Raw genomic sequence first — 26,707 nt, 5'->3', positions numbered from 1 at the left:
TCCTTGTGAGCTTCGGGATCCGTCCTTGTGAGCTTCGGGATCTGTCCCTGTGAGCTTCAGGATCCTGTTATGCACTTGAGTGAAGACCCAAAAGCGGTTTTAACAGAAAACAGAGTTCTTTAATGAAAAACAGGAATGGCATAAATCCTCTTCCAACGTTGTCAATGGAACAAAAGAACGTTAGTATAGTGCAGGATGCACCTGCCAGGCAGACTCCGACAGGATAGGACAAGGTGGAAGCAAACGAGACGACAGCTTGCTTCTGGCATCAAAAACACAAACAAGAATCAGACACTGAAAGTAGCAGGAACAGAGAGAGAAATAGAGACCTAATCAGAGGGGAAGAGAGAACAGGTGGGAAAGAGTGAATGAGCTAGTTAGGGGAGATGTAGAACAGCTGAAGAATGAGAGACAGAGAAGGTAACCTAAAAAGACCAGCAGAGAGAGACAGAGTGAAGAGAAAGGACAGGAACAGACATAACAAGACATGACAGTACCCCCCCACTCACCGAGCGCCTCCTGGCGCACTCGAGGAGGAAACCTGGCGGCAACGGAGGAAATCATCGATCAGCGAACGGTCCAGCACGTCCCGAGAGGGAACCCAACTCCTCTCCTCAGGACCGTACCCCTCCCAATCCACTAGGTACTGATGACCACGGCCCCGAGGGCGCATGTCCAAAATCTTACGAACCCTGTAGATGGGTGCGCCCTCGACAAGGATGGGGGGAGGGACGAGCGGGGCGCGAAGAACGGGCTTAACACAGGAGACATGGAAGACCGGGTGAACGCGACGAAGATAGCGCGGGAGAAGAAGTCGCACTGCGACAGGATTAATGACCTGAGAAATACGGAACGGACCAATGAACCGCGGGGCCAACTTGCGAGAAGCTGTCTTAAGGGGAAGGTTCTGAGTGGAGAGCCATACTCTCTGACCGCAACAATATCTAGGACTCTTGGTCCTACGCTTATTAGCGGCCCTCACAGTCTGCGCCCTATTACGGCAAAGTGCCGACCTGACCCCCTTCCAGGTGCGCTCGCAACGCTGGACAAAAGCCTGAGCGGAGGGGACGCAGGACTCGGCGAGCTGAGATGAGAACAGCGGAGGCTGGTACCCGAGGCTACTCTGAAAGGAGATAGACCGGTAGCAGACGAGGGAAGCGAGTTGTGGGCGTACTCTGCCCAGGGAGCTGTTCTGACCAAGACGCAGGGTTACGAAAAGAAAGACTGCGTAAAATGCGACCAACAGTCTGATTGGCCCGTTCGGCTTGACCGTTAGACTGGGGATGAAAGCCGGACGAGAGACTGACGGAAGCCCCAATCAAACGGCAAAACTCCCTCCAAAATTGAGACGTGAACTGCGGGCCTCTGTCGGAAACGACGTCAGACGGAAGGCCATGAATTCGGAAAACATTCTCGATAATGATCTGAGCCGTCTCCTTAGCAGAAGGGAGCTTAGCGAGAGGAATGAAATGAGCCGCCTTAGAGAATCTATCGACAACCGTAAGAATAACTGTCTTCCCCGCTGATGAAGGCAGTCCGGTGATAAAATCTAAAGCGATGTGAGACCACGGTCGAGAGGGAATGGGAAGCGGTCTGAGACGGCCGGCAGGAGGAGAGTTCCCAGACTTAGTCTGCGCGCAGACCGAACAAGCGGCGACAAATCGACGCGCGTCACGTTCCCGAGTGGGCCACCAGAAACGCTGGCGAATGGAAGCGAGCGTACCCCGAACGCCGGGGTGGCCGGCTAACTTGGCAGAGTGGGCCCACTGAAGAACGGCCGGACGAGTAGGAACGGGAACGAACAGAAGGTTCCTAGGACAAGCTCGCGGCGACGGAGTGTGAGCGAGTGCTTGCTTTACCTGCCTCTCAATTCCCCAGACAGTCAACCCGACAACACGCCCCTCAGGGAGAATCCCTCGGGGTCGGTGGAGACCTCAGAAGAACTGAAGAGACGAGATAAAGCATCAGGCTTGGTGTTTTTTGAGCCCGGACGATAAGAAATAACAAACTCGAAACGAGCGAAAAACAGAGCCCAACGAGCCTGACGCGCATTAAGTCGTTTGGCTGAACGGATGTACTCAAGGTTCCTATGGTCAGTCCAAACGACAAAAGGAACGGTCGCCCCCTCCAACCACTGTCGCCATTCGCCTAGGGCTAAGCGGATGGCGAGCAGTTCGCGATTACCAACATCATAGTTACGTTCTGACGGCGATAAGCGATGAGAGAAAAACGCGCAAGGATGGACCTTGCCGTCAGAGAGAGAGCTGAGAAAGAATGGCTCCCACGCCCACCTCTGACGCGTCAACCTCAACAACAAACTGACTAGAGATGTCAGGTGTAACAAGAATAGGTGCGGATGTAAAACGATTCTTAAGAAGATCAAAAGCTCCCTGGGCGGAAACGGACCACTTAAAGCACGTCTTAACAGAAGTAAGGGCTGTGAGGGGAGCTGCCACCTGACCGAAATTACGGATGAAACGACGATAGAAATTAGCGAAGCCCAGAAAGCGCTGCAGCTCGACGCGTGACTTAGGAACGGGCCAATCAATGACAGCCTGGACCTTAGCGGGATCCATCTTAATGCCCTCAGCGGAAATAACGGAACCGAGAAAAGGGACAGAGGCGGCATGAAAAGTGCACTTCTCAGCCTTCACATAAAGACAGTTCTCCAAAAGGCGCTGGAGGACGCGTCGCACGTGCTGAACATGAATCGAGAGAGACGGTGAAAAAATCAGGATATCGTCCATGTAAACGAAAACAAAAATGTTCAGCATGTCTCTCAGGACGTCGTTAACTAGTGCCTGAAAGACAGCTGGAGCGTTAACGAGGCCGAAAGGAAGAACCCGGTATTCAAAGTGCCCTAACGGAGTGTTAAACGCCGTCTTCCACTCGTCCCCCTCCCTGATGCGCACGAGATGGTAGGCGTTACGAAGGTCCAATTTGGTGAAAAACCTGGCTCCCTGCAGGATCTCGAAGGCTGAAGACATAAGAGGAAGCGGATAACGATTCTTAACTGTTATGTCATTCAGCCCTCGATAATCCACGCATGGGCGCAGGGACCCGTCCTTCTTCTGAACAAAAAAAAACCCCGCTCCGGCGGGAGAGGAGGAGGAGACTATGGTACCGGCGTCGAGCGAAACCGACAAATAATCCTCGAGAGCCTTACGTTCGGGAGCCGACAGAGAGTATAATCTACCCCGGGGGAGTAGTTCCCGGAAGGAGATCAATACTACAGTCATACGACCGGTGTGGAGGGAGAGAAGTGGCCTTGGAACGACTGAACACCGTGCGCAGATCGTGATACTCCTCCGGCACCCCTGTCAAATCGCCAGGCTCCTCCTGTGAAGAAGAGACAGAGGAAACAGGAGGGATAGCAGACATTAAACAGGTCACATGACAAGAAACATTCCTTGATAGGATAGTATTACTAGACCAATTAATAGAAGGGTTATGGCGCACTAGCCAGGGATGACCCAAAACAACAGGTGTAAAAGGTGAACGAAAAATTAAAAAAGAAATGGTTTCGCTATGATTACCAGAGACAGTGAGGGTTAAAGGCAGCGTCTCACGCTGAATCTTGGGGAGAGAACTACCATCTAAAGCGAACAAGGCCGTGGGCTCCCTAACTGTCTGAGAGGAATGTCATGTTCCCGAGCCCAGGTCTCGTCCATAAAACAGCCCTCCGCCCCAGAGTCTATCAAGGCACTGCAGGAAGCAGATGAACCGGGCCAGCGGAGATGGACCGGAAAGGTAGTGCGTGATCCAGAAGGAGAGGCCTGAGTAGTTGCGCTCACCAGTAGCCCTCCCCTTACTGATGAGCTCTGGCTTTTACTGGACATGAGGTGACAAAATGACCAGCGGAGCCGCAGTAGAGACAGAGGCGATTGGTGATTCTCCGTTCCTTCTCCTTGGCCGAGATGCGGATACCCCCAGCTGCATAGGCTCAGCATCCGAGCCGGCGGAGGAGGGTGGCAGTGATGCGGCAGGTGGCAGTGATGTGGAGAGGGGAGCAACGGAGAATGCGAGCTCCTTTCCACGAGCTCGGCGACGAAGATCAAACCGTCGCTCTATGCGAATAGCGAGAGCTATTAAGGAGTCCAGACTGGAAGGAACCTCCCGGGAGAGGATCTCATCCTTAACCTCGACGAGGAGACCCTCCAGAAAACGAGCGAGCAAAGCCGGCTCGTTCCAGTCACTAGAGGCAGCGAGAGTGCGAAACTCAATAGAATAATCCGTTATGGATCGATTCCCCTGACATAGGGAAGACAGGGCCCTGGAAGCCTCCTCCCCAAAAACAGAACGGTCAAAAACCCGTATCATCTCCTCCTTAAAGTCCTGGTACTGGTTAATACACTCAGCCCTCGCCTCCCAGATTGCCGTGCCCCACTCACGCGCCCGTCCGGTAAGGAGAGAAATGACGTAGGCGTGCGGGCTGCGCTCCTGGAGTAAGTGTTGGGCTGGAGAGAGAACACCACATCACACTGAGTGAGGAATGAGCGGCACTCAGTGGGCTCCCCAGAGTAACAGGGCGGATTGTTGATCCTGGGCTCCGGAGAATCGGAAACCCTGGAAGTGGGCGGTGGATCGAGGTGGAGTTGGTGAACCTGTCTTGTGAGGTCGGAGACTTGGACGGCCAGGGTCTCAACGGCATGTCGAGCAGCAGACAATTCCTCCTCGTGTCTGCCTAGCATCGCTCCCTGGATCTCGACGGCGGAGTGAAAAGGGTCCGGAGCCGCTGGGTCCATTCTTGGTCTGATTCTTCTGTTATGCACTTGAGTGAAGACCCAAAAGCGGTTTTAACAGAAAACAGAGTTCTTTAATGAAAAACAGGAATGGCATAAATCCTCTTCCAACGTTGTCAATGGAACAAAAGAACGTTAGTATAGTGCAGGATGCACCTGCCAGGCAGACTCCGACAGGATAGGACAAGGTGGAAGCAAACGAGACGACAGCTTGCTTCTGGCATCAAAAACACAAACAAGAATCAGACACTGAAAGTAGCAGGAACAGAGAGAGAAATAGAGACCTAATCAGAGGGGGAAGAGAGAACAGGTGGGAAAGAGTGAATGAGCTAGTTAGGGGAGATGTAGAACAGCTGAAGAATGAGAGACAGAGAAGGTAACCTAAAAAGACCAGCAGAGAGAGACAGAGTGAAGAGAAAGGACAGGAACAGACATAACAAGACATGACAGATCCGTCCCTGTGAGTTTAGGGATCCGTCCTTGTGAGCTTCGGGATCCATCCCTGTGAGCTTTGGGATCCATCCCTGTGAGTTTAGGGATCTGTCCCTGTGAGCTTTGGGATCCGTCCCTGTGAGTTTAGGGATCCATCCCTGTGAGCTTCGGGATCCATCCCTGTGAGCTTCGGGGTCCGTCCCAATGAGTTTAGGGATCCGTCCTTGTGAGCTTCGGGATCCGTCCCTGTGAGCTTTGGGATCCGTCCCTGTGAGTTTAGGGATCTATCCCTGTGAATTTAGGGATCCATCCCTGTGAGTGTCATAACTTATAGGAGTAGCACAAAAGCCACTAGGGGATGAAGCCCCTGTTTAAAACAACTCAACTGACAGAGTCCCCATTGTATTGAGGATGAAAACAGTTCTCTTCAAACTAGAAAGGAGAGGCTAGGGGCTCACTGCAGCTCTTCAACTTAGAGAGGAGAGGCTAGGGGCTCACTGCAGCTCTTCAACAGAGAGGAGAGGCTAGGGGCTCACTGCAGCTCTTCAACTTAGAGAAGAGGCTAGGAGTTCCCTAGGCTAGGGGCTCACTGCAGCTCTTCAACTTAGAGAGGAGAGGCTAGGGGCTCACTGCAGCTCTTCAACTTAGAGAGGAGAGGCTAGGGGCTCACTGCAGCTCTTCAACTTAGAGAGGAGAGGCTAGGGGCTCACTGCAGCTCTTCAACTTAGAGAGGAGAGGCTCTCTTCAACTTAGAGAGGAGAGGCTAGGAGTTCCCTACAGCTCTTCAACTTAGAGAGGAGAGGCTAGGAGTTCCCTGCAGCTCTTCAACTTAGAGAGGAGAGGCTAGGGGCTCACTGCAGCTCTTCAACTTAGAGAGGAGAGGCTAGGGGCTCACTGCAGCTCTTCAACTTAGAGAGGAGAGGCTAGGGGCTCACTGCAGCGCTTCAACTTAGAGTGGAGAGGCTAGGAGTTCCCTGCAGCTCTTCAACTTAGAGAGGAGAGGCTAGGGGCTCACCGCAGTTGAACTCGAGGGAGCAGCATGCAGCCCACTAACACATGCATAAATATAGGTCTGCACACTCCCTCATACATAAACAACACTTGGCTATGTGAACAACATTAAAGGCCATACAAAATGGCTTATTGTACAACACACTATGTATACTCATTCCATAGACTCAGTCAACTTCATATCCCAAAGTTCAGTGGAGAGAACAATGTTTGAGTCAAGCCTCCAGACAAGACCATTGAAATTGAAGTTGTGAGTGGTCTTCAACAATACTATCAAGGTGATTAGGTGAATGGCGGAACTGAAGAATGGAATGGAAGAATCCTTTTTCAGTCAGGTGGATCACATGAAAAACCCTTCCAGAGTCATTGACGTTCCATGTGAGTAGAGACATGCTGCATCTGTTCAGTCATGCTCTTCAACTTGACCTGGGCTTTGCTAAGAAAAGCACTAAAATCCTTTATGCCCAGGCCCATAAAGACTAGCCCATAATAGGGACTAGCAATAGCCTGAGGGAGGGTTCTACATGGGTTCTACATGGAACCCAAAAGGGTTCGACCTGAAACCAAAAGGGTTCTACCTGGAACCAAAAAAGGGTTCTACCTGGAACCAAAAATGGTTCTCCTATGGGTACAGCTGAAGAATCCTTTTGGAACCATTTTTTTCTAAGAGTGTAAAATGCAGCTTCCCCCAAAACAAAGGAAAATTATTTAAATTGAATGTCCCATAAACTCTGCACACAGCTTGAATCCTTTAGTTTCAGCTGAGTGGCATCTATCAAACACACAAACACACACACACACACACACACACACACACACAACCTCCTGACCGACTCCCTTCAGATCGTTTTAGTGCTTTCTGACCATAGAAACAGAATAAGTAGAATGGGTAAAGCACCCCAGACCAGTAATTTAGCAGTCCAGTCATGATCATTTCTACTTCTATTTCTATCTCTCTGACTACTGCTGATGTCAGAGGAGGGATGAAGGAGTCACTTTGTCAGCACATTCTGTCTCATTTCACTTCCCTATGGTTCCCTTCACTATGGTTCACTATGGTTCACTTCACTATGGTTCACTATGGTTCACTTCACTATGATTCACTATGGTTCACTTCACTATGATTCCCTTCACTATGGTTCACAATGGTTCACCTCACTATGATTCACTATGGTTCACTTCACTATGATTCACTATGGTTCACTTCACTATGGTCAGAAGGTGAATTCACCAATTTGTAAGTCGCTCTGGATAAGAGCGTCTGCTAAATGACTTAAATGTAATGTAAATGTTCACTTCACTATGATTCACTATAGTTCACTTCAGTATGATTCACTATGGTTCACTTCACTATGGTTCACTATGGTTCACTAACCCTCCTTTCCTTCCTCCAACTCAATCCACAGGAATATCCATGAGCTCATGCAAACCAAAGGGACTTGCCTGTACCATAATCAAACCTCGGATTATGGTGCAACTCTCTGCAACACTCTGGTTGTGTCCCAAATTGCACCCTGTTCCCTATATACAGAAGTGTCCTACTTATGACCAGAGCCCAATAGAGTGCCATTTGGGACAAAGTCTCTGACAAATCTGTTAGGATGGACTCCAACCAATGCAATTAAGTAGATAAAATAATCCCAGTCTCTTTGAAAGATGTGTGTGAGCTGTTCTCGCCTGTTGGTAATGTCAGTACAGGGCAGCAGTAGACAGCACAGTGCCAGGCAGCTACTTCAAAAGGGATTTTCCCTCTGCTCTCTCTGTGAGCCTAGCTGAGCCTAGCTGAGCCTGGCTGAGTTGTCCTGTGGCCCCAGCCCAGACTTGACCACAGGAATCCAGTGGTGTTGGGGAGTGGTGCGGGGGCACACACACAGAGACAAACGTTACACACACACACACACAAACATTACACACACACACACACACACACACAGAGAGAGAGACAAACGTTACACACACACACACACACACAGAGACAAACGTTACACACACACACACACACACACACACACACACACACACACAGACAAACGTTACACACACACACACACACAGAGACAAACGTTACACACACACACACACACACCGAGCAGTGGTGTAGTGGCACTTTGAAAGAGGATCTGACCATCCCAGAACTCCAAGGTCCCAGCCCCTGCTCCTGCCCAGCCATACACACCTTTGAAAACAGCACCACCACCAAGGAGAAAGTCATATGGAGAAGGTTAGCTAATAAAGCTTACCATATGCTTCACAGTCGAAACCCTTGTAAAAAGAGGGCGAACAAATGCTAGGCAGGCAGCTGTTTCCAGCCACAGAGGAAAAACAGAGCTAGGACTGAGAGAAAGAAGGGAGGAAGGAAGGAGAGAGAGAGACAGAGAGAGAGAGAGAGAAAAGGAGAGACTGAACAAGAGAGAAAAGAGGAGATGCCTTTAACACATGCTCCTGGTTAGACTTGACCCATCCATTTTATTATCTGACCGCATAAAGTTGTCTAATTTAACCCAGGGGTCTCATCCCACCCCATCCTCCTCCTTCCCCCTCCCCCATCCTCTCCACTCAGAACCTCCTTCAATTCCTCTCCCATCCACTGATGAGTGATTCTGCTGAAGTCATTAGCCTGTGGATGGATAAATACTACTGCACTGGCACAGCCTGCCCTCATTACATCATAATGTGCTGCTGCCATTCCAAAGGCCAAGGGATGTCTGGGAGCTGCCTGTCTCTGTCTGAGAGGAGGAGGCTGCCCCACCAGATACAGACACATACGCTCATCCTTAGTATACACACACACACACAGTACTACTGTAAGCACATCCGTACACACCGGAGACACACTGGGAGAAGATGGAAGAATGTGATGAGAAAATTCAATTTATGGAAAACAGTTATGAAATACTGTTACGGATACAAGTATCATGTGTGTGTGTATCCTGTGTTTCTTTTCTCTCCTTCTCCCCTCCTCACAGGTGGCAATCATCATTCCCCAATCAGTCACCAATCAGTCAGAAGACACCTGCTCCTTTTCTCTTACCCTATCACATCCCCATTCTCTTGGTTTAAAACCCAGTCAGTTGTTTTCTCTGGAGCTCGATCTCTCTGTGTTTTAATCTCTCGCTATATCAATCTCTCGCTATATCAATCGCTGTTTCTCTCTCTCTTTGTAGCAGAGATATCTCTGTGTCTCTCTCTCTTTGTAGCAGAGATCTCTGTCTCTCTCTTTGTAGCAGAGATCTCTGTCTCTCTCTCTCTTTGTAGCAGAGATCTCTCTCTTTGTATGCAGAGATCTCTCTAGCTCTCTCTCTTTGTAGCAGAGATCTCTCTCTCTCTCTCTCTTTGTATGCAGAGATCTGTCTCTCTCTCTCTCTTTGTATGCAGAGATCTATCTGTCTCGCTCTCTCTCTTTGTATGCAGAGATCTATCTGTCTCTCTCTCTTTGTATGCAGAGATCTATCTGTCTCTCTCTCTCTCTTTGTATGCAGAGATCTCTCTGTCTCTCTCTTTGTATGCAGAGATCTATCTGTCTCTCTCTCTCTCTCTCTTGTATGCAGAGATCTATCTGTCTCGCTCTCTCTCTTTGTATACAGAGATCTCTCTGTCTCTCTCTCTTTGTATACAGAGATCTCTCTGTCTCTCTCTCTTTGTAGCAGAGATCTATCTGTCTCTCTCTCTCTCTCTCTCTCTTTGTATGCAGAGATCTATCTGTCTCGCTCTCTCTCTCTGTATGCAGAGATTTCTGTTATGGTGTTTGACTGTTTGTTTAATGGTGGGAAAAGGGGGTACGAAGACAAGTCACACATGGGCATACACTAGGTAAATATTGTCTAAAGAACACTAGTTAGGACTGGGTGGACCACCCGCTGTATTTTTGGTTAGTTAGTTAGCTGTACTGAAGTAGGCTGTCTAGCTTAGGGGTGTTTTTGGATAGTTAGTTAGCTGTACTGAAGTAGGCTGTCTAGCTTAGGGGTGTTTTTGGATATTTGTTTCTTTCCTTGGGTCCAGCTCAGCCCCTTTTCCTGCCCCCCTTTGCCGTGTGTTTAAAAATAAACCAAGTGTTTGCCTGTAATTTAGTTGTCTGTGGTTTTACGTTCTCACTGTTACTTTTTCACTATTATACTTTGCATGAGTTATGTTACGGGTCTCGTTACCATCCCCCTAGACAGCCGGCCCAAAGGGATTCGTAACATAAGTGGGGGCTCATCTGGGATCTGTCTTTACTGACACCCTGCCGCTCGTGCAGATTGTTGTAGTGGTCTAGTTCAGTGTTGAGCGTCATAGCTGATGTAGCATTAGTGTTTGCTATTTGTTGGCTCTTGTGTAGTAGTTCAAAATGGCTACTTTTGATTTGAAATCCTTTTTGGATAACCCTTCGTGGGAGGTTTTTGACAAATGTCGTAGAGTTGATTAACTGACCTTGGCTGACCATTATTCTGTATCAATTCCACAGAGTGTAGTTAAGGCGGAGGTGAAACGGCTAGTATTAAATGTATTGTTGGAAGAGCAGGTGCTTGTGTTACCGCTGCCTGAGCCTACTACCCCTGTAGGGGAAGTTGTTGCTCCTCTAAGCCTGGTGGTGTCTGAGAACGAGGGTGAGGCTAAAGCTCCAGCCACATTGCCCCGTTTTGATCCACTCTCCCCACTGTGGTGATGCCAGGAGGGATGTCCGGTCAATACAGTTGCAACTGGAGGCGGAAGAGAGCCCAAATTAGGTGAGGAAAATCTCCAGTTGGAGATGTGTAAAATTGAGGCAGAAAGAGACCAGCAGCAGTTGGAGTTCAAAATGCGCCAGATGGAACTGGAGGGAGAGACAGCGAGGCTAGTCTCCGTTCCTGCTGTGACTTAGTGAGGCGTCTTCACCACCTGTAGCTTCCCACACTTTTGACATTAGTAGGAAGATTGCCTTGGTACCTTTGTTCAGAGAGTCAGCGGTCCTATTTTTGTGTTTTTGAGCATATAGCCGTAGCATTGAAATGGCCTGAAGAGGTATGGTGCCCATTACTTCAGTGTAAATTAACTGGTAAAGCCCAAGAGGTTTTGTCAAAGCGCTCACCTCTGGAGGACAGTTTGAATTATGAAGTGGTCAAAGCTAACTGTTCTTCATGCCTATGAGCTTGTGCCTGAGGCATACCGACAGAGATTTAGGTCTCATAGAAAGTCTTCTAGTAAGACTTATGTTGAATTTGCTAGAGACAAGGGAAATCTATTTGATAAATAGCATGCTGCTAGCAAGGTAACTGATTTCAACTCTCTCCAGGAGTTAATCTTGTTGGAAGAGTTTACCTAAAGAGTTTACCTAAACGAACAGTAAGTATCCTCCCTGACAGAAGCGTCTGTGTTGGTAGACGAGTTTGTATTGACGCACAATAGCGTGTTTTCGGCTCATACTGAGAGTAGAGCCACTGAGTTGCCTACTTTTAGCCGTAGTCGGCCAACAGTATATCAAGCACGCCAGAAAAATGAGCGTCCCTGTTTCTATTGCCGTAAAGTGGGACATATGATTAATGATTGCTTCCTGCTAAAACGCAAACAAGGGATGCCTCTTCGTGCCAAGCCGCCAACAGGTGTTGGTCTAATTCGTACGGTTGTGAGGTCTGCAACGAAACAGGTGCCTCAGGGTAACTGTAGTTTGAAAGACCCTGTCCCCGACTGCAGTTATGCACCGTTCATTTGAGAGGTTTGTGTCCCTAACGAATGACGAAGCGTCTCAGCATCCGGTTAAAATCCTTAGAGATACTGGTGCAGCGCAGTCGTTTATATTGTCTGTGTTGCCCTCATCTGACGATACATACTGTGGTTCCAATGTGTTAGTGCAGGGTATTGAAATGGGTTTTGTGCCATTGCACTTTGATAGTACACTCTGAGTTAATCAGTGGAATATTCAGAGTGGGAGTACGTCCTATGTTGCCAGTAAAAGATGTGACCTTTATAATGGATATTGATATTGCCAGAGGAAAGGTAGTACCCGTATTTGAAGATTTGGATAAAAGTGACCACTCTCTCTCCAAAGAGTTGGCACAGAGTTATCCAGAGTTATCCCCGCTTGTGCTGTCACTCGTGCTCAGGCACGACAAGTGGGTGACGTAATAGATTTGTCGAACACCGTTCTGTTCAAAGAGATTGATCAAGAGGATGGGTTGTGTGCTACCTCTGGGAAACTGATCACCTCTGACATACAGCCCAAGAAAGAATCTAAGTATGCTGAACTTATTGCTGATGCAATACAGTTACCAGTCACTTGTGAGCAGCTGATTGCTAACCAAAAGGTTGCTTTTCTTGTGGTGTTTCATTGGAAGAGGTAAAGAAGAAGAACGTGGCTTACTTCATTGATGGTAATCTCCTCATGCGTAAATGGACATCCCATGTTGACACGGGTGGAGATTGGAATGCTGTTTACCAAATAGTGATTCCTACAGCCTTTCGACAAAATGAGTTATCCCTTGCTCATGATCACCAGTGGTCTGGTCATTTAGGAATCACAAAGACTTATGATCAGGTCCTTCGACATTTCTTTTGGCCAGGTTTAAAACAAGATGTGGCTCAGTTCTGTCGGACATGCCACACATGTCAGATAACAGGAAAACCTAATCAGGTTATTCCTCCCGGTCCTCTTTGTCCAATATCTCGAATAGGTGAACCATTCGAATATGTGATGGTTGATTGTGTTGGACCGTTACCGAAGACAAAATCGGGTAACCTGTTTCTGTTCTGTGTATGGCAACAAGATACCCCAAGGCCATTCCTCTGCGAAAGATTACAGCTCTGGTAGTGAGTAAAGCCTTAATTAAATTATTCACAACATTCGGGTTACCTAAGGTGGTACAAAGTGATCAAGGTACCAATTTTCTATCAAAGCTCTTCAAGCAGGTGTTAAAATCCTTGTCAATTATGCACCGTGTGGCAAGCGCATATCACCCAGAGTCTCAGGGTGCGCTTGAACGATGGCATCAGACACTGAAGTCCATGCTATGTAAATATTGTTTAGAATCTGAGAAAGATTGGGATGAGGGAGTTCCTCTAGTTTTGTTTGCTGCTCGTGAAACTGTACAGGAGTCCCTAGGGTTCAGCCCGGCAGAACTAGTGTTCTGTCAGACAGTGAGAGGACCAATGAAAGTCTTTAAAGAACAGTTTTCGTCCCAAGAGTTGTGTGCGGGAGATGAGAATGTGTTGGACTACGTTAGTCGCTTTCGTGAGCGCCTACACCAAGCCTGTGCTCTCGCAAAGGAAGCTCTGTCTTCCTCACAGAGGAGTATGAAAACACACCTTGATAAACAGGCTGTTTCTCGTCCACTACAGCCGGGTGACCAAGTACTGGTGTTATTGCCTGTTCCAGGATCTTCACTATCAGCTCGTTTCTCTGGTCCTTATTTCGTTGAAAATAAATTTAGTGAAATTGATTGAAATTGATTATGTGCTTCAAACTCCTGATAGAAAACGCCAATCTCGTGTGTGCCACATTAACATGTTGAAAGCATACCACGCCTGACCCATCACCCAGTTAGATAGCTCAAAAACAGCGGCAGGTACTACTGTCTCTGCTATGATAGTGGACTGTCATATTAATGATGTTGATGGAGATGGATTAGAGTTGTGCAATACTCAGCAGCAGTGCGTTAGATCGCCCAACTCAGAAATGCTGCTGTCTCTCCAGTCAGGTCTGGTTCATTTAACGGAAGGACAGGCCGACGATATTGTGAGGCTACTACACAGTTTTCCATGTCTCTTTAATGACATTCCTACTCGCACAAACGTGTTGGAACATGACATTAATGTTGGAAATGCTGCTACTATCAAGCAACACCCATTTCGTGTCAACGCTTCTAAGAGGAAGATAATGAGGGATGAAGTGAGATGTTTGTTGGAGAATGACCTGGCTACGCCAAGTTCAAGCCCTTGGAGTTCTCCTTGCATTCTGGTTCCTAAATCTGCTGGTATGTCCAGGTTATGTACGAATTATCGCAAGGTAAATTCAGTCACAATGCCAGATTCGTTCCCGTTACCCAGACTGGACGACTGTATCGACACTGTTGGTGCTGCTAATTATGTAACTAAGTTGGACCTCTAAAAAGGTTACTGGCAGGTTCCGTTAACCTCACGTGCTTCTGAGATTTCTGCCTTTGTGACTCCAGACAACTTTCTACAATACTCTGTCATGGCTTTTGGGATGCGGAATGCACCGACTGGTTAACTCCATATTAGCTGGCGTTCCCAATTTTAGTGACTATCTTGATGATCTAGTAATTTATTCGTCTGAGTGGTCAGACCATGTTAAGGGTAGTATGTTAAGGGTAGTATGTGAACGTTTGGCAGCTGCTTCTCTAGCCCTGTTGGTGCCAAGGTCTTGGCTATAGCTGCATTCCCCGCACCTACCACCAGACGAGAGCTACGCCGCTTTTTAGGGATGGTGGCTACTACCGTAGTTTCTTTAAAAATGTATCTGCGGTAGTTGCTCCATTGACCGATTTGCTCAGTCCGGGTAGATCGTTTGAGTGGGCCCCTGATTGTAAGGTAGCTTTTGATACTGCTAAAACACTCTTATGTAACACCCCTGTACTTGCTGCTCCGGATTTTGAACGACCGTTTAAACTTGAGGTAGATGCTAGTGCCAGAGGTGCTGGTGCTGTTCTACTGCAGCAGGACAAGTGTGGAGTGGATCATCCTGTTTGTTATTTTTCATGTAAATGTAACAAATGTCAGACAAACTATGCAACCATTGAACAAGAAGCTCTAGCTTTGTTGTTGGCTCTGCAATACTTTGAGGTATATATTGGTTCCAGTGCCCTACCAGTGAGTGTAACCCCTTAGTGTTTCTCCACCGGATGTACAACCAGAACCAGCGCCTTATGCGTTGGGCGCTGATTGTACAGAATTATCATTTGGAGATCCGCCACAAAAAGGGTTCAGATAATGTATTGGCAGATGCTTTGTCTCGTGTGTAAAAATTGTTTTTGTATGTTTCGTAAGGTTGACTTTGTTTGTTGATCTTGTGGATTCATTGAAATGTGTGGGTGGGAGTGTTACGGATACCAGATACAGACACATACGCTCATCCTTAGTACACACACACACAGAGAGACACATACTAACACACACACACACACAGTACTACTGTAAGCACATCCGTACACACCGGAAACACACTGGGAGAAGATGGAAGAATGTGATGAGAAAATTCAATTTATGGAAAACAGTTATGAAATAGCTCTTATGCTGATTTGTTTATTTCCTTAAATTCTACCATTCTTCTTATAACAAAATATAGATATTTTTTTATTCAATGAAAATATAAACGTTTTCCCCCCATCTTATGACCAATAGAAGCGTTTTCCCCCATCTTATGACCAATAGAAGCGTTTTCCCCCCATCTTATGACCAATAGAAACATTTTCCCCCATCTTATGACCAATAGAAATGTTTTCCCCCATCTTATGACCAATAGAAACGTTTTCCCCCATCTTATGACCAATAGAAATGTTTTCCCCCATCTTATGACCAAATGAAACGTTTTCCCCCATCTTATGACCAATAGCAACGTTTTCCCCCATTTTATGACCAATAGAAACGTTTTCCCCCATCTTATGACCAATAGAAATGTTTTCCCCCATCTTATGACCAATAGAAATGTTTTCCCCCATCTTATGACCAAATGAAACGTTTTCCCCCATCTTATGACCAATAGCAACGTTTTCCCCCATTTTATGACCAATAGAAACGTTTTCCCCCATCTTATGACCAATAGAAACGTTTTCCCCCATCTTATGACCAATAGAAACGTTTTCCCCCATCTTATGACCAATAGAAACGTTTTCCCCCATCTTATGACGACATGTTTCCCCTCATCTATTGTAGCAAACAGAGTGAAGTCCCTGAGAGTTTTTAGAGTATAGTCCCACTCCCTCTGGGAAGGAAACCCCCAGAGTGACCTGACCTCTAATCACTGCCAGCTTGTCAAGCCATGTACTCTCTTCCTCTCTTCCTGACTACCTCCAACTTCAAGATGGAGTGTTTGTGCGTGTGTGTCCGTGCGTGTGCAGGTTGTCTTCCTGACAACCTGGAGCTTTGAAGTCTCTTTACCTCCTGAACAGAGGTAGCAGCCAGCCCAGACCACTGTAACCATAACACAACTAAAAACATGTTGTTCTGTCTCGCAACGAGACACAAAGTCAAGGAAGTGTCTTGTGGTGATGACAGGGAGGATGAAAAGCTTCCTTCAAGTTACGACAGTTGTAGATAGTTTATTATTATTGGTGTATTTGTCCATGAGTTATCCAATTCAACCTGCTACATGTCACTTAGTCTCTTGTGACAAACTGTCATAGATGTATGTTTCACAAGTTTGGATGACACATTACAATATGCACGCTCTCCTACTCTGCTCTGCTGTACTGCTCGGTGATGTCCAAACTTTTGAAACATGAGGAGACGGAAATTCATATCTATAATGATGTATTTCTGTGTCGTATAGATCAGGGACCCGTGATGTGATTCTGTGTCGTATAGATCAGGGACCCGTGATGTGATTCTGTGTCGTATAGATCAGGGACCCGTGATGTAATTCTGTGTCGTATAGATCAGGGACCCGTGATGTAATTCTGTGTCGTATAGATCAGGGACCCGTGATGTAATTCTCCAACCGTAATTCCGTTACCAGGTGTAAATCCACTTCACTTACTGATGTTCAACAATAAAAATAAAAAATGACATCTTTTAATCTTAATTCGGAGTAGATATTTAACAGCGTTTTTGGAGAATGTGGTCGCATAAAAAAATGGAGAGATTTTACTGTACTACTGTTTGCACCTGCGCAATTCTTCTACTACATTACTTTTTGTAAAATGTTCTGTGGAAATAATTGTTAAAAGATTTGTATGGTTTTTATTAAACTTTGAAATCAATGGCTTTTGTATGGCATACATTTTAATGTGAAAGAAACTGAGTCAAAGCACAATTCTGTTACCGTGGAATTTCCCTTTAAGAACTCAAGTTTCTAACCAAAGGCCATGAGAGGACACAGTACTGTTGATACATAGCATATCCCCTGCCGCAGTGCTTTGCCCTCTGGAAAACATGTCTCAAAGTAACTGCTTCTAACCGTTTCTGCATGACCCCCACCAGCCCTTTGATTACCACACACTGGCTCCTTCAGGCAGTTCTCTATGTGGGGGGATGATGTGAAATATCTGGGTATTTCATATAATAGCTGGGATCTGAGACTTTAGCACAGCAGTCAACGAGTGCAGGGATGCGATCGGGATAACATAGAAAAGTAATTAAGTGGGATATTTGTATAGACGACGGTGGTAGGCCTGATCACCAACAACAATGAGACAGCCTACAGGGAGGAGGTCAGAGACCTGGCAGTATGGTGACAGGACAACAACCTCTCCTTTAACGTCGGCAAGACAAAGGAGCTGATAGTGGACTACAGGAAACGAAGGGCCGAACACGCCCCCATTCACATCGACGGGACTGTAGTGGAGCGGGTCGAGAGCTTGTTCACATCACTAAGAATCTATCATGGTCCACACAAACCAACAGTCAAGAGGGCACAGCAATGCTTCTTCCCCTTCAGGAGGCTAAAAAGATTTGGTGTGGGTCTTCAGATCCTCAAAAAGATCTACAGCTGCACCTGAGAGCATCTTGACTGGCTGCATCACACCTTGGTACGGCAACTGCTTGGCATCTGACCGCAAGGCACTACAGAGGGCAGTGTGTACGGCCCAGTACATCACTGGACAACTATACCAGGCGGTGTCAGAGGAAGGCTCTAAAATTGTCAGACTCAAGCCATAGACTGTAGTCTCTGCTGCCGCACAGCAAGCGGTACCAACGCAAGGCACTACAGAGGGCAGTGTGTACGGCCCAGTACATCACTGGACCACTATACCAGGCGGTGTCAGAGGAAGGCTCTAAAATTGTCAGACTCAAGCCATAGACTGCAGTCTCTGCTACCACACAGCAAGCGGTACCAACGCAAGGCAAATATGGAACCAACAGGAATCTGAACAGCTTCTACCCCCAAGCCATAAGGCTACTAAAGCTGTCATCAAGGCAAAGGGAGGCTACTTTGAAGAATCTCAAATCTAAAATATATTTTGATTTAACACTTTTTTTGGTTTCTACATCAAAACAAATTTTATTTGTCACATACACATGGTTAGCAGATGTTAATGCAAGTGTAGCGAAATGCTTGTGCTTCTAGTTCCAACATTGCAGTAGTAACCAATGAGTAATCTAACCAACGAGTAATCTAACCAACAATTTCACAACAGCTACCTTATACACACAAGTGTAAAGGGATGAAGAATATGTACATAAAGATATATGAATGAGTGATGGTACAGAAAGGCATAGGCAAGATGCAGTAGATGGTATCGAGTACAGTATATACATATGAGATGAGTAATGTAGGGTATGTAAACATTATATAAAGTGGCATTGTTTAAAGTGGCTAGTGATACATGTATTACATAAAGATGGCAAGATACAGTAGGTGGTATAGAGTACAGTATATACATATGAGATGAGTAATGTAGGGTATGTAAACATTATATAAAGTGGCATTGTTTAAAGTGGCTAGTGATACATGTTTACATGTATGGCAGCAGCCATGAAATGTTAGTGATGGCAGTCTGATGGCCTTGAGATAGAAGCTGTTATTCAGTCTCTCGGTCCCAGCTTTGATGCACCCGTACTGACCTCTGGATAATAGCGGGGTGAACAGGCAGTGGCTCGGGTGGTTGTTGTCCTTGATGATCTTTATGGCCTTCCTGTGACATCGGGTGGTGTAGGTGTCCTGGAGGGCAGGTAGTCTGCCCCCGGTGATGCGTTGTGCAGACCTCACTACCCTCTGGAGAGCCTTACGGTTGTGGGCGGAGCAGTTACCGTACCAGGCGGTGATACAGCCCGCCAGGATGCTCTCGATTGTGCATCTGTAAAAGTTTGAGTGCTTTTGGTGACAAGCCAAATTTCTTCAGCCTCCTGAGGTTGAAGAGGTGCTGCTGCGCCTTCTTCACCACGCTGTCTGTGTGGATGGACCAATTCAGTTTGTCCATGATGTGTACATCGAGGAACTTAACTTTCTACCCTCTTCACTACTGTCCCGTCAATGTGGATAGGGGGGTGTTCCCTCTGCTGTTTCCTGAAGTCCATGATCATCTCCTTTTTTTGACGTTGAGTGTGAGGTTATTTTCCTGACACCACACTCTGAGGGCCCTCACCTCCTCCCTGTAGGCCGTCTCGTCGTTGTTGGTAATCAAGCCTACCACTGTAGTGTCGTCTGCAAACTTGATGATTGAGTTGGAGGCGTGCATGGCCACACAGTCGTGGGTGAACCGGGAGTACAGGAGAGGGCTCAGAACGCACCCTTGTGGGGCCCCAGTGTTGAGGATCAGCAGGGTGGAGATGTTGTTACCTACCCTCACCACCTGGGGGTGGCCCGTCAGGAAGTCCAGTACCCAGTTGCATAGGGCGAGGTCGAGACCCAGGGTCTCGAGATTGATGATGAGTTTGGAGGGTACTATGGTGTTAAATGCTGAGCTGTAGTCGATGAACAGCATTCTCACACATTCTCCTTATGTCCAGATGGGTTAGGGCAGTGTGCAGTGTGGACCTATTGGGGCGGTAAACAAATTGGAGTGGGTCTAGGGTGTCAGGTAGGACGGAGGTGATATGGTCCTTGACTAGTCTCTCAAAGCACTTCATGATGACAGAAGTGAGTGCTACGGGCCTGTAGTCATTTAGCTCAGTTACCTTAGCTTTCTTGGGAACAGGAACAATGGTGGCCCTCTTGAAGCATGTGGGAACAGCAGACTGGGATAAGGATTGATTGAATATGTCCGTAAACACACCAGCCAGCTGGTCTGAGCATGCTCTGAGGACGTGGTTGGGGATGCCGTCTGGGCCTGCAGCCTTGCGAGGGTTAACATTTTTAAATGTTTTACTCACGTCGGCTACAGTGAAGGAGAGTCCGCAGGTTTTGGTAGCTGGCCGTGTCAGTGGCACTGTATTGTCCTCAAAGCGAGCAAAGAAATTGTTTAGTCTGTCTGGGAGCAAGACATCCTGGTCCGTGACGGGGCTGGTTTTCTTTTTGTAATCCATGATTGACTGTTGACCCTGCCACATACCTCTCGTGTCTGAGCCGTTGAATTGCGACTCTACTTTGTCTCTATACTGACGCTTAGCTTGTTTGATTGCCTTGTGGAGGGAATAGCTACACTGTTTGTATTCGTCATGTTTCCGGTCACCTTGCCCTGGTTAAAAGCAGTGGTTCGCACTTTCAGTTTCATGCGAATGCTGCCATCAATCCACGGTCTCTGGTTGGGGAATGTTTTAATAGTTGCTGTGGGTACGACATTGCCAATTCACTTGCTAATGATTACACTTACATGATTCCATAGGTGTTATTTCATAGTTAACTACAATGTGTAAAATAAAGAAAAACCCTGGAATGAGTAGATGTGTCCAAAATGCTGACTGGTACTGTACATACGGTATGTACCTCAATTACCTCGTACCCCTGCACACTATATACTGGTACCCCATGTATATAGCCAAGTTATCATTACTCATACTATGCAGCCTCTACTACACTACTCACAGACTGTCATAGAGGCGGCATAGTATACAGTGCCTATGGAAAGTTTTCAGACCCCTTGACTTTTTCCACATCTTGCTACGTCACAGCCGAATACCAAGAGTGTGCAAATCTGTCATCAAGGCAAAGGGTGGCTACTTTGAAGAATCTCCCATATAAAATATTTTGATTTGTTTAACCCTTTTTTGGTTACTACATGATTCCATATGTGTTATTTCATTGTTGTGATGTCTTCAATATTATTCTACAATGTAGAAAATAGTAAAAATAAAGATTTAAAAAACTGAATGATTAGGTGTGTCAACTTTTGACTGGTACTGTATAAAAACAAGTTATTGCTTTGTCATTATGGGGTATTGTGTGTAGATTGTTTATGGGGGAAAACGACTTAAGCAATTTTAGAATAAGGCTGTAACATAACAAAATGTGGAAAAGGTCCATGGGTCTGAATACTTTCCGAATGGGCCGTATATAGATTAACAGAGTCTTGAGACATTCATGTCCCTATAGGTGGAATGATACCGTTGGAGAGTACAGTATATAAAAGAGACAGGCATTCTCAGGAGAGATGTTGATTGGTTCAGTAATTAGCTGTAAGAGTATCATGGTAGAGTAGAGCATCATACCAAGAAGATATCAGCTGCAGTGTTTCTGGGACATGCCAATAATGAAGGGGCTGAGTCACTGGCTCACTGGTGCTCTTCCATACCGTCCCTAGGAGGGGTGTGTCACTTGAGTGGGTTGAGTCACTGACGTGATCTTCCTGTCCGGGTTGGTGCCCCCCATTGGGTTGGGCCGTGGCGGAGATCTTTGTGGGGCTATACTCAGCCTTGTCTCAGGATGGTAAGTTGGTGGTTGAAGATATCCCTCTAGTGGTGTGGGGGCTGTGCTTTGGCAAAGTGTGTGAGGTTATATCCTGCCTGTTTGGCCCTGTCCGGGGGTATCATCGGAAGGGGCCACGGTGTCTCCTGACCACTCCTGTCTCAGCCTCCAGTATTTATGCTGCAGTAGTTCGTGTCGGGGGGGCTAGGGTCAATTTTCTACATGCTACCTATCCCAGACCTGCTGTTTTCAACTCTCTAGCGACAACAGGAGCGGTAGAGATACTATTTATGATCGGCTATGAAAAGCCAACTGACATTTACTCCTGAGGTGCTAACTTGTTGCACCCTCGACAACTACTGTGAGTATTATTATTTGACCATGCTGGTCATTTACGAACATTTGAACACCTGGTTCCTCTCTAGGTTTCTTCCAAGATTTTGGCCTTTCTAGGGAGTTTTTCCTAGCCACCGTGCTTCTACACCTGCATTGCTTGCTGTTTGACGGTTTAGGCTGGGTTTCTGTACAGCACTTTGAGACATCAGCTGATGTAAGAAGGGCTATATAAATACATTTGATGTTACTGTAAAGTCCACACACAGACGCTAAACTCAGGCTGGGTGTGGTGTGGTGAGGTTGATCATATAAGTGGGAAACACTGGACAAACACTTTTGCGAAAACACATTTGTTGAGGTTTAACAGGACTTACTGACATGGTCAGCAGAAGCCATATTGGCTCAGAAACAATGCTTTGATTCATGGTGGGATGAAGAGAATTTGTATTTTGGGGGGGGGGGGGTTCTTAAATTGGTGGTTTGGAGAAATGTGGTTTGAGGACAGTTTGTTTTGAAAGAATGATAAGGAACGTTGCTTTCAGATGTAAGAATAAGATATCATTTGCATAACCACTTCCCACAGCTCTGCTATTGACACTGCTATGTAGAGAAATACTCCAATGGTGGTGAGAGTTTGTCACAATAACCAATCTTATTATGATTAAAGTGTGTTAAAGTCATTATAAATATATTATAAACAATGAAGGCATGTAGCCCACTATTCATTGACATTACAGGGATTATTGTGCTCTACTATCCATCGCCTGATGTATACTATTTTCTGGAATCCAAGGCTTTCCATTCAAATATAAATATTTTTTAGGGTTCATAACAGTGCATCATCTTCTTAGTCTCTTGATTCAGGATGACAGACACACTTGAGACTTAAACTGTGTCGCTGAATGGGTAACGTGTGTTTTGATTGTGTAGGCTACACAGCATCACAATGCCCCAGCGCAACTCAAGCCTGCAAGATGGGTCATGTGAAGATGGTGAGCCATGCAAGGATGGTGAGCAGAGCAATAGAGGAGATGGGGTGCTTCTATTTTACGATCTCACGGGTGTGGGAGTTGTAGGGGAATTCAGAAAATGTTGTTGTTGGAATCTGTCAGCGAATGATCTGAAAGCGACTGTGCATAAATTTTAAATAAAAAAAGGGAATTCCATAACGAGAATTTGGGCCATATACGTGTCATTAAATGTTTGCTAATAAAAGTGAAATGTTACTCTGAAAACGAGCCAATTCTTGCACAAGGCACTAGACTTCAGTAAATTAGCCCAAAGCCTCGAGCTGACTTTTTGAAAACAAAAGAACCGCAGGAGCGAGAGGGGGAGAAACAGAAAGCAGATGGGGGTGGGACAGGATGGGTCTTCCAATTTAGAATACCGGTATCAGCAACTATATCATTACAGCGGAATAAAGGAAAAGTGGGACAGTTTTGCTCACTATTATGACATTTCTTTCCACAAGGACACACGAAACTATATAAACAGATCCACTGTCTTACTGTAGATCACAGTGCACTAGGCTGAGAAATATGTATTGTCTTGATTAACCATTTGTGTTAGATAAATGGTATTGTTTTCCCTGTGTTACTGATGTTAGATACCTGTTTGGGGGTACCCAAACAACTGATCCATAAGGTAAAAGGAATATCTTAATTAAAAAATAAGTGTTGCTTGTGTGAACTGTTTCACCTAATCAAAATAAACTTTAGGCCCCTAATTGAAAGGAAAAAGTCACACATCCTCTTAAAGCCTGCCATATGGTAGGTAATATGTTCTGCACTCATGATAAATGGTCTACACTGTATCACGTCAGCATGACAGATCAGTAGGTAGCCTCGTGTTTTTGTATGTTAATTGTGCGCTTTTGAAGTTTGATATGGCCCCACTGTGACAGTCTGGAACACAGGAAACCAAACCCAGAAGCCATTCCAATTCAAACATGTATCTGAGGCAACAGTCACTTACCAAAACTAAAGCAAATCTCTCCTCCAACTCCGACTGGTCAGGAATGGGCACTTTCAACGGCATTATATGATGCTTCATATTGTCCGACTGTCCATCCACACTCTCAATATTCCCCATGGTTAAAATAAGTTAGTAAGTCAAATAAATTAAGTTCCTTCTTACGACGTTATTCCAGAGTTTTTCCAAAAGTGGGAAGTTCCCCCTGTTCCTCCAAAATGCGTTATTCCACTTCTGTTTCAAATGTTTCAGTTTAAATCAAAAGTTTACACCACACCAGTTTCATTATGTCTCATTAAAAATTACTGCTACTTTTGCATTTGTAAAGAACACTAATATCTAATATGTATTTACTCTAAACGGAACCTAATCTCAACAGTAACAATGAGGATAGAATTGTTTTCTGTTCCAAAGAATGGTCTCCGATTTATCCGGCCAATCCATTTCCATTTCTTTCTGTGAATTCTTCTTTCAATAATAATCCAACCAAAAGCAAGGCTATTTAGTTGCTGAGCTGAATTTTCTTGGCTACGATGCCTTTCCATTCATTATCGTTGTGTGATCCTGACTGGAAGACTCTTCGACGTTGCTTCCACTCAGAAGGCAGAGTTTATGTCATTGCCCCGCCCCTGTCTTCAAAGGAAAGCCCTCTCTATTGATCCGTTGGCTTTTCAATCACGTTCTCTTTCTCGCTACTCACTCACATCTGTTATAGTTGAGAAAGGCCTTTTGGGTAGATTTGGTATCAGCACTTTATTGCCACCTGGTGGTTAGACAATGGTAGTTCATTAATCATGACGACAGCGCCAACAATATGCATACATCACATACACAATGTATTTATCGCTTGACAATAAGTATTCAGTGTAGTCTACAAGGGGTATACAATATTTCCACTAATCTTATGAGATATTTATTGCGTTACAAATGGCACCCTATTCCCATAGCGCTCTGGTCAATAGTAGTGCTGTATATGGTTATATGGGAAATAGGGTGTCATTTGGTACGAATGCTATGTCAGAAGAGGTGAGTAACAGGACGAGGGAAGATTGGGATCATCTTGATTTATCAGAAGATTAAAAAAGTTGACATTTGTTTTGTTTTGTCGCCCAGCATAAAGAAGACCAACAGACTGGGATTTTGAAAGTGCAAACGTTTAATGAAAGTGCGACGACACAGACGTGGCGATTGTTATGCATGTGTGAAAGCGCAGGAGCTGTTCTCACTATACGTCTCTCTCTACTCTCGTCTGATATAACATGTTTTCTACTTTTTTTTAAAAAATATGCCAACAAACATTTTCAAGTATTTTAATACATGTTTCAATTCTTGGCAGTGAGATGACAGTGGGGGATGAACATTTCTTTGTCACAAAATTTGCTCACTTCTTTCAGAGCAGGACTCACAAATTAAGTCCTGGACTAAACAGCACTCTCCATTAAATCTCCATTGAACATGCTTCTTAGTCCAGGACTAGACTTAATATGTGTCTAGGAATCTAGGAAACTGGCTCTTTGGGTGTATTTTGTCTAAGACTTTGTGTTTTATAACACACAACTTGTAACATGACTGATTGACTGACTTATTGCAGAACTCAGGCCACTACTGGCACAACAAACACATACACATACATTCAATCACACACAAACATACTGTATATGACACAATTCTGTCTTGGATTGTGAACATACACATTCGTGACATAGCTACATATTTAACTTCTACACATATGTTCTTTATCAAATAAAAGCACAGTGATTCAGACTGTCCATTACTGTACAGCTAGAGTGTGTTTTCAGTGGCAAATGTGATGTCTGGGTCATTTCCTAACACATTTCCTGAATTATAAAATCAGCTTTTAAATCAATCTGATAAAACATACTAAACTTCTTCATTTGGAACAGAATGAACACAATCAGTAGATCATAAACATTCTCAATCTTCTCAAAAATTACCCAGTGTTGGAATATATAAGGCAAAATTAGAAACAGAAAAACAGTGTAACAAAAGGATTGATTAAATAAAAGTGTTTTTTTTAACAAAGATAAAAGTAATAACTTCAGGATTGTAAACATCCATGATGACCCATAAACGCTGTGAAACTACAGGTTAACATTTCAGCACCCTCAGCATCATATCTACCGGTACCCGTTTCTCAGTATGTTGGGCCTTGGTCTCAATTAACACTCAAACACTTATCTCAAGATGGTTGACATAGTTTTGCAATAAAACAAACGAAACAATGCAACAAAGTAAGAAAGTACCCTCTGAGAACAATTACTTTTGTAGTAAATAAGAACTGAAGTGATGAGAAAACTCAAAATACCTGAAGGTTTAAAATGTTCACTATTTTGTCTGCATTTTCTGAACTATGGGGTTGATAAAAAAATGTTGTGCTTTTCAAGATAGATTCCTTTAGGAGCAACATAGGTGCCTTCATATCAAATATCTACTCAGACAAAAGATTCTAAAGAACACTTTTTCAGACTCGAATTAGGAATTCTAGAATTGAGGAATTCTTTCTTACACAGCCTACGTAAGAGGAACCAAATCTATCATTTGTAATTATTCAATGTACAGATAAATGGTGATATTGTTGGGATGGTAGGAAATATAAGCCACTTCAGTGGTGGTCCTATTGCACATTAGTTGAATAAAAATATAAAATAAACCATACAGAAGAAGCAACAGTAAAAGTAACATTGCACTGCAGGAAAGTGAGGCCATCCTCTCATCTAATTGGTCTCCTCTACTAAATCGTACCTGAGAAAGTAGGAGATCTTATCAATCAAAGTAATGTGGA

At 45.2% G+C, this 26,707-nt stretch overlaps 2 protein-coding genes across 4 annotated transcripts in view; both read right to left on the bottom strand.

Annotated features, from left to right (window-relative positions):
* The window catches only part of LOC135504021 (formin-like protein 3), a 99,298-nt gene extending 74,753 nt beyond the window's left edge, over positions 1–24,545 (bottom strand). For 2 of the 3 annotated variants that reach the window (XM_064922270.1, XM_064922269.1), the window contains exon 1: positions 23,908–24,545. In XM_064922270.1, coding sequence (XP_064778342.1) covers positions 23,908–24,024 — 117 coding nt within the window. In that variant the 5' untranslated portion in view covers positions 24,025–24,545. The remainder of the gene's footprint in view (positions 1–23,907) is intronic. The other variant, XM_064922268.1, reaches the window with a different exon arrangement.
* Positions 24,546–24,927: 382 nt separating this feature from the next.
* The window catches only part of LOC135504031 (extended synaptotagmin-1-like), a 45,344-nt gene continuing 43,564 nt past the window's right edge, over positions 24,928–26,707 (bottom strand). The window contains exon 31 of the mRNA XM_064922282.1: positions 24,928–26,667. Coding sequence (XP_064778354.1) covers positions 26,640–26,667 — 28 coding nt within the window. The 3' untranslated portion in view covers positions 24,928–26,639. The remainder of the gene's footprint in view (positions 26,668–26,707) is intronic.

Source organism: Oncorhynchus masou, chromosome 18 (assembly GCF_036934945.1).
Source record: "Oncorhynchus masou masou isolate Uvic2021 chromosome 18, UVic_Omas_1.1, whole genome shotgun sequence".
NCBI lineage: Eukaryota > Metazoa > Chordata > Actinopteri > Salmoniformes > Salmonidae > Oncorhynchus > Oncorhynchus masou.
Note: the sequence above shows the minus strand (reverse complement) of the source record. Positions and strands in the feature narration are given on the sequence as shown.